The 15,422-nt window shown below is 43.7% G+C and overlaps 1 protein-coding gene across 1 annotated transcript in view; it reads right to left on the bottom strand.

Annotated features, from left to right (window-relative positions):
* The window catches only part of UQCRC2 (ubiquinol-cytochrome c reductase core protein 2), a 46,512-nt gene extending 31,544 nt beyond the window's left edge, over nucleotides 1–14,968 (bottom strand). Inside the window, exons 1-3 of the mRNA XM_068244820.1 lie at nucleotides 14,867–14,968; nucleotides 2,929–3,006; nucleotides 2,601–2,750 (exon numbers count right to left, since the gene is read on the bottom strand). Of these exons, the coding sequence (XP_068100921.1) occupies nucleotides 2,601–2,750; nucleotides 2,929–3,006; nucleotides 14,867–14,899 (261 nt within the window). The 5' untranslated portion in view covers nucleotides 14,900–14,968. The remainder of the gene's footprint in view (nucleotides 1–2,600; nucleotides 2,751–2,928; nucleotides 3,007–14,866) is intronic.
* Between the last annotated feature and the right edge of the window lie 454 nt (nucleotides 14,969–15,422).

Genomic DNA, 15,422 nt, shown 5'->3' with positions numbered 1-15,422 from the left:
AAAATCTGAAGCATAGTAGGGATACATTAGCTCCTCCAATTCCAGGCCATCTGCAACTTAGCGAATAGTGTTCTCCGCAGGCTCTTTTAGCCGAGTGCTCCACCCGGCTAGATTTGGTGACCACCCGGCTAGATTTGGTGACCACCCGGCTGTCATCGGCTCACCTCCTCCTATGCTGTAAGCAGAGTTGCCCTGCATTTTCATCTCGACCCACCCGGCTACTTTTTCATGCCACCCGGCTACTATTTCATGCCACCCGGCTGGAAAAAAATTCTGGGGAGAACATTGGCGATGATGATTAGGAGTGTCTGTGAGGTATTTTTTTGGTCTGGGAAACTTTTCCCGGAAATAGTTTTAGCAACGTGATTTCAGGTTTGAACAGGAGTTTTTCCAGAATACAGGGATTTGTTAAAGTGTACCTAGATATTTGATTGTATCCCTTTGTCAGTGGAAAGGAGCTGGACAGGCTCTGTGCCATATTACCAGGTTGTATAATGTTGAGTACTTCAGTTTTAGAGGAGGTTCATTTTAAAGGTGCTTATTTTGCCATAGTCTGACATTTCTTGCTAAATATGAGTGAAAGGTGATCGAGGGTTAGAGATATACAGCAGCAGATCATATGCAAAAAGTGCTAATACGAGAATCACCTGCCTGAATCCCCTGGATTATCTAATGGTGCCATACATGGTATCATTTTTTTCATACAATCTTACCATTTCTATGTAGTATAAGGGTAAATTAAGTGAATATACTGAAAGAATAATTTAGGCAGTTCCCTTATATTACATAGAAATGGTAAGATTGTATGAAACAATTGTACCATGTATGGGCACCATTCCAGTGCTAATGAAAGGTGTTCCAAGAAAACTACATATAGGGGGGGGGGGGGGCATTTGGGGAGAGGGGACACCCCTGCCTCATCCCATGGCGGAGGAGGAAGGCATCTGACAGCACGGTCCCGTTAAAGCGGTCCTGAACTCAAAACTTTCTCTCTGCTCTAAAAGATACGCAACAGCATAATAACCTTTAAAGAAAAACATTTCTTTGTGACAGCTGATACAAATCCTACAATAAATCTGCACTGTTTCCACTTTCTGCTTTCATAGAAGCAGACATATTGTTAACATCTTGTGCTTCCAAATGAACAAGAGTTCAGGCCCACTTTAACCTTGACATGGGCAGAGGGGCTATTATAAAAGTACCATCACGCTTTCTATAAATTTGGGATCCAGGCCAATCTGAGTTAGAGAGCCTACTAAAAACTGCCGGTGAACCATGTTGAATGCCTTCCACTGAAATAATACACAGCGAGGCTTTCATTTTCTGAGTCCTATGGACAAAGGGAAACTGTCTACAACATGTTATTCCCTTGATTCTCTTCATGATAAATTCCATGTGATCATTATGAATAATTTCTCTGAGGGTAGGTTTTAGTCAATCTGCCAGCATCTTAGAATAGAATTTAAGATCCAGCAGATGGGTATGTAGTTGGCTCCCGTTTCACAGATTTGATCTATTGAAGCTCCAGCTCTTTTTGCCCAAGAGGTCTACATTGATCTAGTGGACTGTGCCCTAATTTGGACTGGTAGTTATTTTCCAGCCATATTGCAACAATGCTGCATACTCTGTCTAATCCACCAAGCTACTGTAGCAATGATGACCCTTTCCTTTGGCCTGCAAACAGAACAATGAGGTTGTTTGAATTATGCCAAATCCAAGACATTTCCAGATAGTTTACCAAAGCTTTTCTCTGGAAGGATGTCACGGAGACCGCAACAGAGATAAAACTCAATCTGTGCCATGAATCACCGCAGCGGTAAATTTGCTCTCAGCCAGTGATCCTGCCAGCCGCAACACCATGCCTGAAAAGCCTGGGGTATTAGAAGTCCTCACAGCTGTAACACGGGACCCCTAGTCTCCATCTTAGTTAGCCTGTGTCCCCGAGTGCAGGGTCATGCAAATCATTGATTTGGCTGTGTTTCCTGGAAGGAGGATCCGGTGTTCTCTCATTCCGGGGTGCCGTACTGGAGGACGCTAACAGAAAATATACTATAATAATAGGGAAATCTGAAAAGAAAGAGTATAGTTGGGCTGTTTCATATGTTGAACTGGGTTCTAGAAATATAATTGGCTCACATTTTCACTTCCGTCATCACTAGAGCTCTGGATCAGTAACTTTAGGCTAGTCAACCATCAGAAGCTACAGACCCAGAGGTCTTCCCGAGAAACCAGGGGTGGGATCTGGATTAAACAATGACACCCTGGTATGCTTTGCAAACCTCTTGCCTTCCAATGTAAGCTCTGCATATTAAAAAAAAAAAAAAAAAAAAAAGTACTGGAGAGCCCTGGGGGTCAGGGAAATGGTTCTGCCCATCAGCAGATTACAGTGGCTTTTTCGTTACACATGGATTGATTTCTCAGTAAAAGTCTTTGTGTTTTCTATGGAATAATTATTGAGACTGATCTCACTTTTTTGGTGGCCTTTTAGGGTCTTTACACTGATAATGTCTGTGTTTACCCATGCTGATTTTATATTTGAGTATTAGAGTGACTCCTTTATTAACCTTTCCATGCTGTTGAAGGTTTTACAGAGGACTTACCAAGTTTGAAGCCAGCCGTAAAACATGATTAACACCCAGATTGCTGCCCGTTTCATATCTGCTTCCTGCCTTTACAAACACTGCAATCTTTGAAGCTGGGGAGTAGTTTTCTATGGTAGCCACAACCAGCCCATTGGGCAGCTTTGTGATCTGAAAAATAATGTAGAATTCAGAATGAGCTTCCCACCAGAACACTGGTAAATGAATGCATTTAAAACAAACACAAAACTATGAGAAGGAAAGAAAGTTTGGTATAAAAGGAACATATAAATGCAGTGTCCCTAATACAGCAATGGAAAGAATCCACCATGACAGCTCAATCACTCACCTGAAGCTCCTCAGGATGGAGACGGGTCTTTCCTGCAGCCTCTGGCTTTGCTGCTGCTTTTGCAGAGTAAAGCCGCCTCTGTAAAAAAAAAAAAAAAAAAAGGCATCAATATTTAAGATACATTAAAAATAATATTAGCTCATACATTTTGGCATTTAACATACACTGAACATGAAACAAAAAGGAATAAAGAATGTTAAATCGCTAACAGCCAATAGGGCTGGGACCAATAACAAATCGGAAACCGCTATTACATTTGCAATCACTTTGTGGCATCACCGCTTGCATCAGCCTAGCGCACCGGTGGGCAAACTACAGCTCGCGGGCCGTGCGCTGTTCATCCAGCCAGATTCCTCTCTTTCCCCCCACCCTCCCTGCAGTAGTGAGCGGACGATTTGCAGGGGTTAAAACTTAACCACTAACCGCTTCCTGCGTCACATCTCCATGGTAACAGTGTCATGTGACATGCCAGCATGATAGGAATGGGGCCTAAAAGAAATAAATATGGCAGCCTCCATATCCCTCTCATTAGAGTGATCTTTAACTTCTGTCTATAAAAAAATATGTTCTTTAAAGCAAACCTGAAATGATAAAAAAAGACAGCTATATCTATAGCTTTAAATCCACACAGGACTTTCCTGGAATCCCATAGTTTTATTTAGTATTTAAAGGGTTAATAAAGTCAAAAACAAAACAAACAAAAAACCTTTAACTTACCTGGGGCTTCTTGCAACCTTCTAAAGTCATCCTGTGCAAGCACCATCTATCAGAGTCCCTCCATCGAGCAGCGATGAACCCCCCCCAAAGCTGCCCTGTTGCGGCCAGTCGGAGGCTACTGTGCATGAGCAGCCCGAGCCCTGTGCATATGTAGAAGCGATTCCCACCTACCGCGCATGCTCAGAATGTTTGAGCATGGGAGCACGGCGAAGAGGTGCGTGGCCAGCCTGCTTTGCAGGGGTTGCCACTGCTGGCCGGAGGGAGTCGGACGGAATGCACGGGCACAGGATGACTCCAGGGGGCTGCAAGAAGCCTCAGGTAAGTTAAACTGATTTTTTTTTTTTATTCGTGTCTCTGCCAAAACATGATGCCCTACAACAAGTCTGAGGCCTGGAACTCACAAAGCGCTGTAGCAATCACCAATGTTTTTAATTAGCATTTTGTAAGCGATTTCATGTGCGTTTTTCAGCGATTTTGGTAACAATTGTAAAAAGAGTAAGCTTTTTGCCAGTGATTGTGATATCGATTTGCGATTTTTATAATTTTTTTTTAGATTGCAGTAATTTAAACATACAAATCGCTATGTGTAGCGATACATGAGCGATTTGCCAGCGCTAATATACTTTATATTGAAGCGCAAACGCTCTCAAAATGTTGCATGTCCTCCGACTGCGATTTTGCTAATCAATCGCTACTGTGGAATTTCTTACATTTACTTACATAGGCAGAGCGTTTAGGGAAATCGTTAGCGATTTAAAGCGCTCCCTAAACGTTTAAAAAGAACGCTCTAGTGGGTTCCAGCCCTTATATGTACTGGGACATTTTTGATCAATTTCAATTGTAACTAGATTCAGAAAGGTTTTCCTTTTTCTAGATTGGGCACAGGTAGGAAATAGACAGTTACGGTACACAGCTTTTTACTGCAAAGATAGTGGAGGCAGCGCTATGAATCCTTTCCAAAACAGATTCCTTATAAGATCTGAATAAGATCAAGAGATGCAAGGCAGCAAAATTAATGATAGTTACTCCATGATCATCAGTGTTCTCCCCAGAAATTTTTTTCAGCCGGGTGGCATGAAAAAGTAGCTGGGTGGTGACGGAAGGTCATGCTGGGAGGGTCACACGAAGTGGCTAATTTTTTTTTGGGTGCCACCACCTATGTTGAAAGCTGCAATTAGTGGCTACAGCAGGACATTTGGACTTGGACATGAGTAGCAATTTAAAGTGAACCGAGCACCTTTTTTTCACTCAGGACATTTCTATAGCACATGAAAAATGTATGCCGACTATCTGTTTCATTATTAAAATAAACTTTAATTTTACCTTGTATTTTACATTCAAAGTTGTTAAATTGGCCTATTTGAGCAGACCTGCCGACCGTCCCCATCCGCAGAAAGTTCAGTAACCTCTAATTGTTTTATTGAGCTAATTACCAAGAGGTAAACCATGCCTTTCATCAGCAAAGAGGGTGAATAATTAGGAGTGTGTTTTCAAAGCATGGCTTTGAAAACACACTCCTAATTATTCACCCTCTTTGCTGATGAAAGGCATGGTTTACCTCTTGGTAATTAGCTCAATAAAACAATTAGAGGTTCCTGAACTTTCTGCGGATGGAGACGGTCGGCAGGTCTGCTCAAATAGCCCAATTTAACAACTTTGAATGTAAAATACAAGGTAAAATTAAAGTTTATTTTAATAATGAAACAGTCGGCATATATTTTTCATGTGCTATAGAAATGTCCAGAGTGAAAAAAAGGTGCTCGGTTCACTTTAAGATTAAAGCAGAGTCCCCATCAAAAGATAGATCACGGAATTCCGCTATGAACAATCGTTCCACGATTTATCTTTGAACATCGGAAGTGGAGTGATGTGACCGAGAGGACACAAGCAATCGTTCAAATGAAGTTTTTGCTACCGATTTTAGCGGAAACTATCGTTTAATTTTAACAATCATTTCCAATGTGATTGATCAGGATGTTCTTTCAAAACAAAATAAGCATCACGGTTTGTAAGCCATCTGTAACTCGTTGTTTAACGAATCTTCGTTAAACTATGATTACGTGATGTCATGTGGAATGATCGTCTGTTGTGTAATTTTTATGTGGGTATGGACATTTTGGACTGAGATAACCAATGCCTGCTGTAACAGATTGCCATTAAGATGCAGGTGGGCAGGGACGGATCAAGACCAAGTTGCGCCTGGGGCAAGGTCAGGTTTTGGCACCTAAAGGTCAGGTTTTGGCGCCTAAACTGCTATTCATTTTGCCGCCTTTTTAAGAATTCAACAAACTGCGCCTGGGGCAAGATACCCGCTTGCCCCCCCCCCCCCCCCCCCCCCCCCCCTAGATCCGTCTCTGCAGGTGGGTATGATGTATAGGTAATCAGCTAGATAGACAGCTTAGCCCAGGAATCACGAGCTGTGTAAATAGATCGTCACAGGTCAGCAGCAGCTGTATCCCCCTGAGATTTCTCACTGTTTGATTTCCCGGAGACACACGTGGGGGAGGAAGCCTACAGCTTGAGGAGACAGTCCTTCACACGCTGTCTAGCAATCCTCCAATGTTTTATTACACACTCTTAAAACAAGAGGCCAGCGTGTCGAAGGAGGATGACTGACCTGATCACACTAAAGAGAAGCATCCTCGTTTTCTCCCCTCTCCCACCACGTTTACAGCCGGAATACACACAGACCCAGCGGCTTGTAAAAGTTCCATAACGGGCGGCAGCACATTAGCTGACCTACAAGACAGGCTACGCCCCCCGCTGGAGAAGCTGTAACGTGACTGGCTGACAGCAGTAGTGAGAGGCAGTCTTCTGAGCTGCATGAGGAGGGCGGGACGACACGACGTCATACAGTAGTTTCCCTGTCCCTCCCTCCACACCACTGACACAGACGGGAATTGAGGAACAGCGGGCGCTTGTAAAAGCAGTTACCGCACATGGAGGCTAGCGATTGGCAGCCGGGCGCTCAGGAATTTCAGGTGGGCGGAGCGCCCGGCTAAAAGGCTCTAGGGAGAACACTGATCATGCGAGGTGTTCATGCTTATGCAGGTCAGTTTGACTCAGGGCTGGTGCACATTACAAGAGCTTTGTAAACACTAGTGACTTTAAAAGCTCTTGTTAATACAACACTATGGGGGATTTTTACAAAATCACATCGCTCCAGTGAGAACACACACATAGGATAACATTAGCAAGAGCTTTTAAAATCACAAAGCGCTTAGAAAAGCTCTTGTAGTGTGCACCAGCCCTCAGATAACACTGAAGCCAGGTGATAGAGACAGCAGCCTCTCCCTTCGGTCATGCTTGAATTGTGATTGGCTTCTATGGTACATCAGGCTGGTAACCACCACTATAAAGAATTTTTTTTTGTTTTTTTTAAGGATACATTTTTTTTTAAGAGCATTTACTGAGCAGTGACCATATCTTAAGATAAATGTCCAATATCTGAAGTACCTTTTATCATTTTCAAAGAGGACCACATGAAATGTCCATCAGAGACGCATTTTCAACATTCCCATTTATTTTAGTATAGGTAAGTGATCTGCACTATAGAGATGTTTACGTATCATGAAGTCCATTTATGTGACTAGCAATTGCTTGAAGATTAGACAGCTAGGGCTTTTGCATCACCTCAATACACCCTTACAGAATAGCTGAAGACATGAAAAGTGCAGAGGGTTACCAGTACAGATCAATCTGACATATAATTGCATGCAGTGTCTCGGATAAATGATCACACTTTGAAATGATTTGATTCAATAAAAACAAACAGATACAGCTTCAATTTACAGCCCAACGTTCCTGTATTCAGGAATTGATTTGAAAAGATGATTGGCGTCATTTTGAAAAATGTTTTTATAGGCAAACATCATTGAGACAATCAGTATTTGAATTCAGACAGATGCTGACTTTTAGAAAATAAATTTATTTAGCATGAAACAGCTGACATGGCAAGCTGAAACACCATAAGGGTACAATCACAAAACAATAACATTTACAATACATGTGTACGCATACGTATAGGGTACACATTTACACAGAGTAAAATACTACAAAAATTACTTTTTGCTATGTTGCGGTCACTTACAGGAAGTATCACTAAGCTCCAGGTTTTGAACAAGTCCAACTCCTCATGGGAGATTCTCAGGAACTGCTTTATTTTCACAAGCACTCCTTGGACGGCAATTACATCATTCAATTGCTGGAATAGGGTGCAGGCAATTAGGCAAACTGGTGCTTTCTAGGTAGAGCTTTTAAAAAGATCAAAGGAAACTTTCAGAATCCCTCAGATTAATAATGCCTCCTGTAAGTGACAGCAACATAGCAAAAAGTATTTTGTAGTGCCTTTTACTCTGAAAAAATACACATTTTATTTCAAAGAGAGTGGTATGTTAACCACTTAAGTACCAACAGTCTCTGCCCCCTTAAAGAGACTCCGTAACAAAAATTGCATCCTGTTTTTTATCATCCTACAAGTTCCAAAAGCTATTCTAATGTGTTCTGGCTTACTGCAGCACTTTCTGCTATCACAGTCTCTGTAATAAATCAACTTATCTCTCTCTTGTCAGACTTGTCAGCCTGTGTCTGGAAGGCTGCCAAGTTCTTCAGTGTTGTGGTTCTGCTATGAACTCCCCCTTTCAGGCCCCTCTCTGCACACTGCCTGTGTGATATTTAGATTAGTGCAGCTTCTCTCTTCTCTCTTATCTTTTACAAGCTGGATAAATCGTCCTCTGAGCTGGCTGGGCTTTCACATACTGAGGAAATTCAGACAAGGGCAAAGCTGTTTGCAGGAAGAAACAAGCAGCCTGAAACTTCAGTGCATGAGAGATGCAGGGGGAAAGAAACACACAAATGATCACTTGAGATTCAAAAGGAAGGCTGTATACAGCCTGCTTGTGTATGGATGTATTTTGTATGTGTGGACATACTGTACATCAACCTACTTCCTGTTTTGGTGGCCATTTTGTTTGTTTATAAACAAACTTTTTAAAACTGTTTTTAACCACTTTTAATGCGGCGGGGAGCGGCGAAATTGTGACAGAGGGTAATAGGAGATGTCTCCTAACACACTGGCATGTTTACTTTTGTGCGATTTTAACAATACAGATTCTCTTTAAAGTGGACCCAAATTAAAAATACAAGATTTCAGAAATAAAAACTATTTTCTAAATTATAATAATAAATAGCAGCCTTTTTTCAGCTGCACGATGACAAATAAATATTTTACATTTATTGGAGGAACCCCTCCCTTCCTTTCATATTGCCGGGACAGAATCCGGCAGACTAGTGGAGGAGATAAAAAACAAAAACAAAACACCGGCTGCTACTGATGATGTCACAGGGGTGGGGATCTCAGCTTGTGTGAGATTACACAGAGGACGCCCCTGTGAGGGAGGGTAGCTGGTGACAAACACACCCATGATCTAAAACCTCCAATTAGAAGTAATGGCTGCCACCTGTATAACTCTAGTTATGAAAAGAGAAGGGCGAAAAGCATACACAAATGCTCATATGCTTGAAGGAGTGTTTATCTTTGTATGTGTCAGAGTGGCGCAACTAAATGTTTGGTTTGGGTCTGCTTTAAGGACCAGAGACAGCAGAATAGCGAAGAATTGCCGCACATACCAGTCAGCATGTCGGGAACCTGGGCCACCCACTCTGACGTCTCTATGATAGGGTAGAGTTCCTGTGAGACGGTCAGGAGCCGCTTTCATTGGCTCCTGACCCTGCCTAATCAATGTTACCCAATGGGAGCGGCTTACGTTGATAGACAAGGTCAGGAGCCAATGAAATAGGCTCATGACCTGGCTCACAGGGCTCTGCCGTCATAGAGACAGCAGAGCGAGTGAGCTGCGGCGGGTCGGGAGCGATGAGAACACGCGGCATCGGTGGATTGAAATATACGCCCTGGCAGCCAGATAGCCATCAAAACAGGGCAGAGATTTCAATCACTAAGGTCCTTAACCAGTTAAGGAGGTTCACACGTACACTCAAGGTAGGTCACCCCTAATGGTCACTGCTTGATCGTTATGGCAACACTGTAGTGCACGTCTTGGGTATAGCCAAGAAGCATGTACTGTTGAGTGTAGATGGCATATATGAGCCGTACGACTTCCAACATTGACTGTTTCAGTCAACAACCTGTTGAGTGTGTTAAGGGTTAACAGGACTATGTTTAATTAGGTCACACCTTTTAACACCTCCTTAAGGTGGACCTGAACTCTTGCACGGGACAAAAGGAAAACAGAGAATTTCACCCTGTATATATTTAGAGAGTTTAGCCTGTTTAACTCCCCCTCATTTATGTCTAATCACACAGAAACGCACCCTGTGGGATAACAGTCTGTGTAATTCTCCCATCTGGAAGTAATGAGTCACTGTAGTACGAGCTGTCATCTATCTGACCTGTGCCACAGTGTGCCATTCAGACAGGCTTTAACTCTCTCTGTGATCCCAGCAAACCACAAAGTAACTACACTGCATCTCTGAAGGAGCTCTATAAGCTGTAACAAGGTCATGTTTTTTCTGTAAATGTTATTATGCTGCTGATTATCTTTTAGAGCAGAGAGGAAGTCCTGGGTTTAGGTCCACTTAAAGAAAATATGGTGCTGGAACGTCCCTGGATTGCCAACGCCAACCCTCGCTCAAGTGTAAGGAACTTAAGAACAAGTGAAGAGGCGGAACACTACTGACTTTGCTTATTAAAGCATATATTGTAATTTGATAGAACAGTGGCAGGGGGTCATCGCAATATCCCACATCATTACCGCTATGCACCTGAATGCACTAAATTTCTACATTTGACAGATCTTGGCCTGAAATCAGTCGAATCTTCGATTAGGCATTGTTGCTGCAGCACCAATTTTCATCAAACTTGATAAAATTATTGAATTGGAAGGTCATTTACGCCATGATCTAATTTTATTAACAGTGCAAGGTCAATTTTTGTGGACAGCCAATTCATGTATCTGTATCTAATTGGGGATGTGGAGAAAACGTACGTTAACACTGGGAGAATATACAGTGAGGAAAATAAGTATTTGATTCCCTGCTGATCTTGCTTGTTTGTCCTCTGACCAAGAAATGACCAGTCTATAATTGTAATGGTAGGTTTATTGTAGCTGTGAGAGACAGAACAACAAAATGAAACTGCAAAAACTCAGAACCCCTAAGTCGGAGTTCGATGTCAATTGTAATGAGTGAAAAGGATATTTGATCAAAAGATGACTTAGTACATGGTGGTAAAACCCTTGTTAGCGATCAGAGGGCAGAAGTTGCTTGTAGCTGGCCAAAAAGCATTGTAGGAAGGATTTTAGCCCACTCCTCTTTGCAAATCCACTGCAAGTCAGTAGGGTTTCAAGGCTGATGTCTGGCAACTTGAACCTTCAGCTCTACAAATTTTCTATTGGATTAAAGGATACCCGAAGTGACGTGTGACATTATGAGATAGACATGGGTATGTGCAGTGCCAAGCAGACTAATAACTATGCTGTGTTCCTTTTTTTCCTTTCTCTGCCTGAAAGAGTTAAAAATCAGGTATGTAAGTGGCTGACTCAGTCCTGACTTAGACAGGAAGTGACTACAGTGTGACACTCACTGCTAAGAAATTCATACTATAAAACTCTTTCCTAGCAGAAAATAGCTTCTGAGAGCAGGAAAGAGATAAAAAGGGTCAATCGTTCATAGATTTTAGCTCTGGCATACTTCTATGAATGTGTCATTGAGCAAAAACAACAGTTAAAACATAAAAAGTAGATTAAGGCTACTTACACACCAAGATGTTGCGTTTTAGGGGACGTTATGGTCACATAACGTGCCCCTAACCCAACGCATGGTGGTGCTGGAGAGGACGGTAGAGTGAGCCGCGTTAGGCGGCTCTATCCGCATAAGGTCTCCCAGGGTGGCGCTGATTGGCCGGTGGGACCACGTGATGCGGAGCGAGATACTCCGCATCACGTGGTCCCGCCAGCCAGTCAGCGGCCGCCAGTGCAGTGCATATCAAGTAGCCATGTGCGCGGCTACTGTAGTGGCATCTCCCCGCCTCCTCTCCGCCCCCCACTGGGCATGTGCAAACAGTCTAACGCGGCTAAAGCCGCTAGAACGCACAGCATGCTGCACTTTCACTACAACGTGCAGCATTACATGTAACGCAACGTGGGCAGTGTGAACAGCCCACTTGTGTTACATTGCTGTGCGTTGGGGGAGCGTTACAGGCTGCACTAACATACGTCCCTGTGTGGAAGCAGCCTCAAACATAAAACTGTGGAACATCTTAAAAAGTCATTTTTAGGAGAAGGAAGATAGATACAATCGTTTATTTCATTCGTTTATTTTCGCTTCGGGTGTCCTTTAAGGTCTGAAGACTGGCTAGGCCACTCTTCATAGGCATCTTCTTGCGCCACCCCTTTGTTGCCTTGGCCATGTGTTTTGGGTCTGGAATACCCACGCAGGACCCATCATTAATACCCTGGATAAGAGAAGGAGGTGCTCACCCAGGATTTGGCAGTACAGAGCCATGTCTATTGCCCCTTTCAATGCGGCAAACAGATGCTGTACCCTTAGCAGAAAAACACCCCCAAAGCATAATGTGCCCACCTGCATGTTTGACAGTGGGGATGGTATTCTTGGGGTCATAGGCAGCATTAAGTCCCATCCAAACACACCAAGTTTAGTTTATGCCCAAAAGCTCAATTTTGGTTTCATCTGACCACAACACTTTCCCCCAGTTCTCCTCTGGATCATTCAGATGTACATTGGCAAACTGCAGGCAGGCCTGTAGATATGCCGTGTACAGCAGGGGTAGCTTGGAAGCTCTGCAAGATTTTAGTTCTTCACAGTGTAGTGTGCTACTAATTGTTTTCATGATGACTATGGTACCAGCTGCCCTGAGATCATTGACAAGATCCCTGTGTAGTTCTGGGCTGCTGCACCCCCATTCTGACTGCAACTCCATGTTGTGAGATCCTGCATGGAGCCCCAGACCTAGGGAGACTGACAGATATTTTGTGTTTAATCCATTTCTTGCGCCAACTGTTGGGGCATTGGAATTTTAAGAATTTGTTGTTATTCTGCCTCTCACAGCTACAATAAACCTACCATTAAAATGATTCACAGGTGATTTCTAGGTCAGAGGGCAAATCATCAAAAATCAGCAGGGGGTCAAACGCTTATTTTCCTCACTGTACAAACTTCATGCAGATAGCCAAGTTTGCATATGTGTATCAGCGCAAAGGAAACAAAGTGGCCGCTGCTGAGAGAAGAACAATGTCCAGAGTTCACAAACAGGTAAATTATATATGATCAGCGCAGAGTTCAAAAACAAAAGATGAGTCTTCAAGAATAAGAGCAGCTAAATCTCCACCACAATATTGGGTTCACGATACAGCTCTGCAATCATGGATACCCAAAAAAAGGAAAGAGGCTTACCAGCTGGTGACAACCCACATCATAAGGTTGTATCAAGGCTTTGGTAGGACATCAGGAAGCAACAGTCTGTCCAGGATGCACCAATTCAGCAATGATTCCTCTCACGAATGGATATCAGTAAACATCATAAAAAACAAACAAATGGCAACTCTAAGTGTAAACCGTTTAATATACAGTTTTCATAATAAAAAATAGCTTAAAAATAGCATAAAAACAAAACTTACATACGGGGCCCATGCAATGGGAACCCCTGAGAAAGTTGCACGCATGTATGGGTCAGCAGTAAAGGACAGTATAAAGGTGCCACCTTTGGGAAGGAGACAGGCGGCACCTTTATACTGTCCTTTACTGCTGACCCATACATGCGTGCAACTTTCTCAGGGGTTCCCATTGCATGGGCCCCGAACGCAAGTTTTGTTTTTATGCTATTTTTAAGCTGTTTTTATTATGAAAACTCTATATGAAACGGTTTACACTTAGAGTTGCTGTTTGTTTTTTATGATGTTTACCGATATCCATTCGTGAGATGAATCATTGCTGAATTGGTGGATCCTGGACAGGCTGTTGCTTCCTGATGTTCTACCAAAGCCTTGATACAACCTTATAATGTGGGTTGTCACCAGCTGGTAAGCCTCTTTCCTTTTTTGGGTATCCATGATTGCAGAGCTGTACCGTGAACCCAATATTTATTGTGGTGGAGATTTACCTGCTCTTATTCTTTGTTGAAGACTCATCTTTTGTTTTTGGACTCTGCGATGATCATATATAATTTTTATGCAGATAGCATCCTGCCAGACAAGAGCAGCCACCCTTGTTTACTTATCAATAGAGGCAAATAAGCAGGACTAATAAGGCACGTACAAACGCCATACCGCCGCAAAAGACGGGTCCGTCAGCCCCTCCCACTGGGCGGACATTCAGCCGACAGTAGCACGTGTGTACGCACTGTTGGCAGACTGATAAGGCTGTTTCTGAACGACCCGCTCTTATCAGTCTGCCGACAGCGCCTACACACGTGCTACTGTCGGCTGAACGTCCGCCCAGCGGGAGGGTCTGAAGGGCCCATCTATGGTGTATGTATGCGCCTATAGAGGCATCTGTCATACTGAGACCTACAGAGAACTAACTATAGAGATGTGCCCCCGACGAAGACATGAAGAAGACTGGCTGCTGCATCCAGATCCCAGGGAGGTGAGTGATCTACACAGCATTCTGCACATGGCCCTCTCAGCGTTTTACACAGGGGACACAGCAGGGCAGAGGCCTCCCTGTAACAGGGGTCAGAGCAAAGGCCTCACTGCCACAGGGTTCAGAGGTCACAGTGGGGGAAAGGCCTCTCCACAGGGGGTTACAGTGGGGCAAGGGCCTCCCCACCACAAAGTTTACAGGAGAGGTCACAGCCCTCCCTGCCAGAGGTATCACACTTGAGTGCAAATATCCCTGGCAGAGAGACCACAGCAGTGAACAAGCCTCTGACAGAGCAATGACACTGGACTGAAAATCTCCCTGGCAGAAGGATCACGGTCCTGTCGCTTGCTGCACTGCTTCCCCTGCTTGGCAGAGAGGCGACGCTGGACCACAGTCCTGTCTAGCAGAGGTGACACTGGAGCGCCGCAGCCCTCCCTGGCAGTTAAGCGACACTGGAGCGCAGTACTCCCTGGTAGAGAGGTGACACTGGAGCGTAGGTCCCACAAACGAGCAGCCACAGTTTCCTCATCACTTAGCAGCCATTCCGTACAGAGGCTGCAGCTAGCTGACCAAGTTACGGGAGCAGCTCACGTGTGTAACTTACAGAGACGATGCGGGCGCTGTTAATCAGCTTCATGACCGCTCTCTCCTTCAGCCGCTGACAGGAAGACAATATGGCCGCGTCCGTTTCCCGGCATGCCCAGTACCGCCCTTTCTCCGATTAACCCTTTTGCTGCTACTGCTGTCCTTGCTGTCAACATGTAGCATGTGCCAGTATAGCGCCTCTCTCGCAAACCTCCCAAAGTGCTGGAGGTGGTGAAAGATGTGTAAACATATGTAAACAACATAACATGTCCTCGACACTTCCACTTTCCAAGTAAACAATGAACAAAAGTGTTTTTTTTTGTATTCCTCCACAAATACTGCATTCATGGCCGTAAAAAATGCCAGGAAAACAAACTGAAAGTTATGTAGTGTGGTGTGTTTTTGTACTACAGTTTGCTACTTTTGTGGAGAGCCAAATTAATCCATGCCATGCACTGATGAGGATCAAACAATCCGAAACAGTCTGTATGCATGTTGGATTATTATGGCTCTGTACATATTAACAAGCTGACACATCATTGCATTCCAGCGGTTCTGGAGGTGTGTTTAGCTTC

This window comes from Hyperolius riggenbachi, chromosome 7, assembly GCF_040937935.1.
Source record: "Hyperolius riggenbachi isolate aHypRig1 chromosome 7, aHypRig1.pri, whole genome shotgun sequence".
Classification (NCBI taxonomy): Eukaryota; Metazoa; Chordata; class Amphibia; order Anura; family Hyperoliidae; genus Hyperolius; species Hyperolius riggenbachi.
The sequence above is the reverse complement of the archived record's forward strand: the minus strand, read 5'-3'. Positions and strand labels throughout refer to the sequence as shown.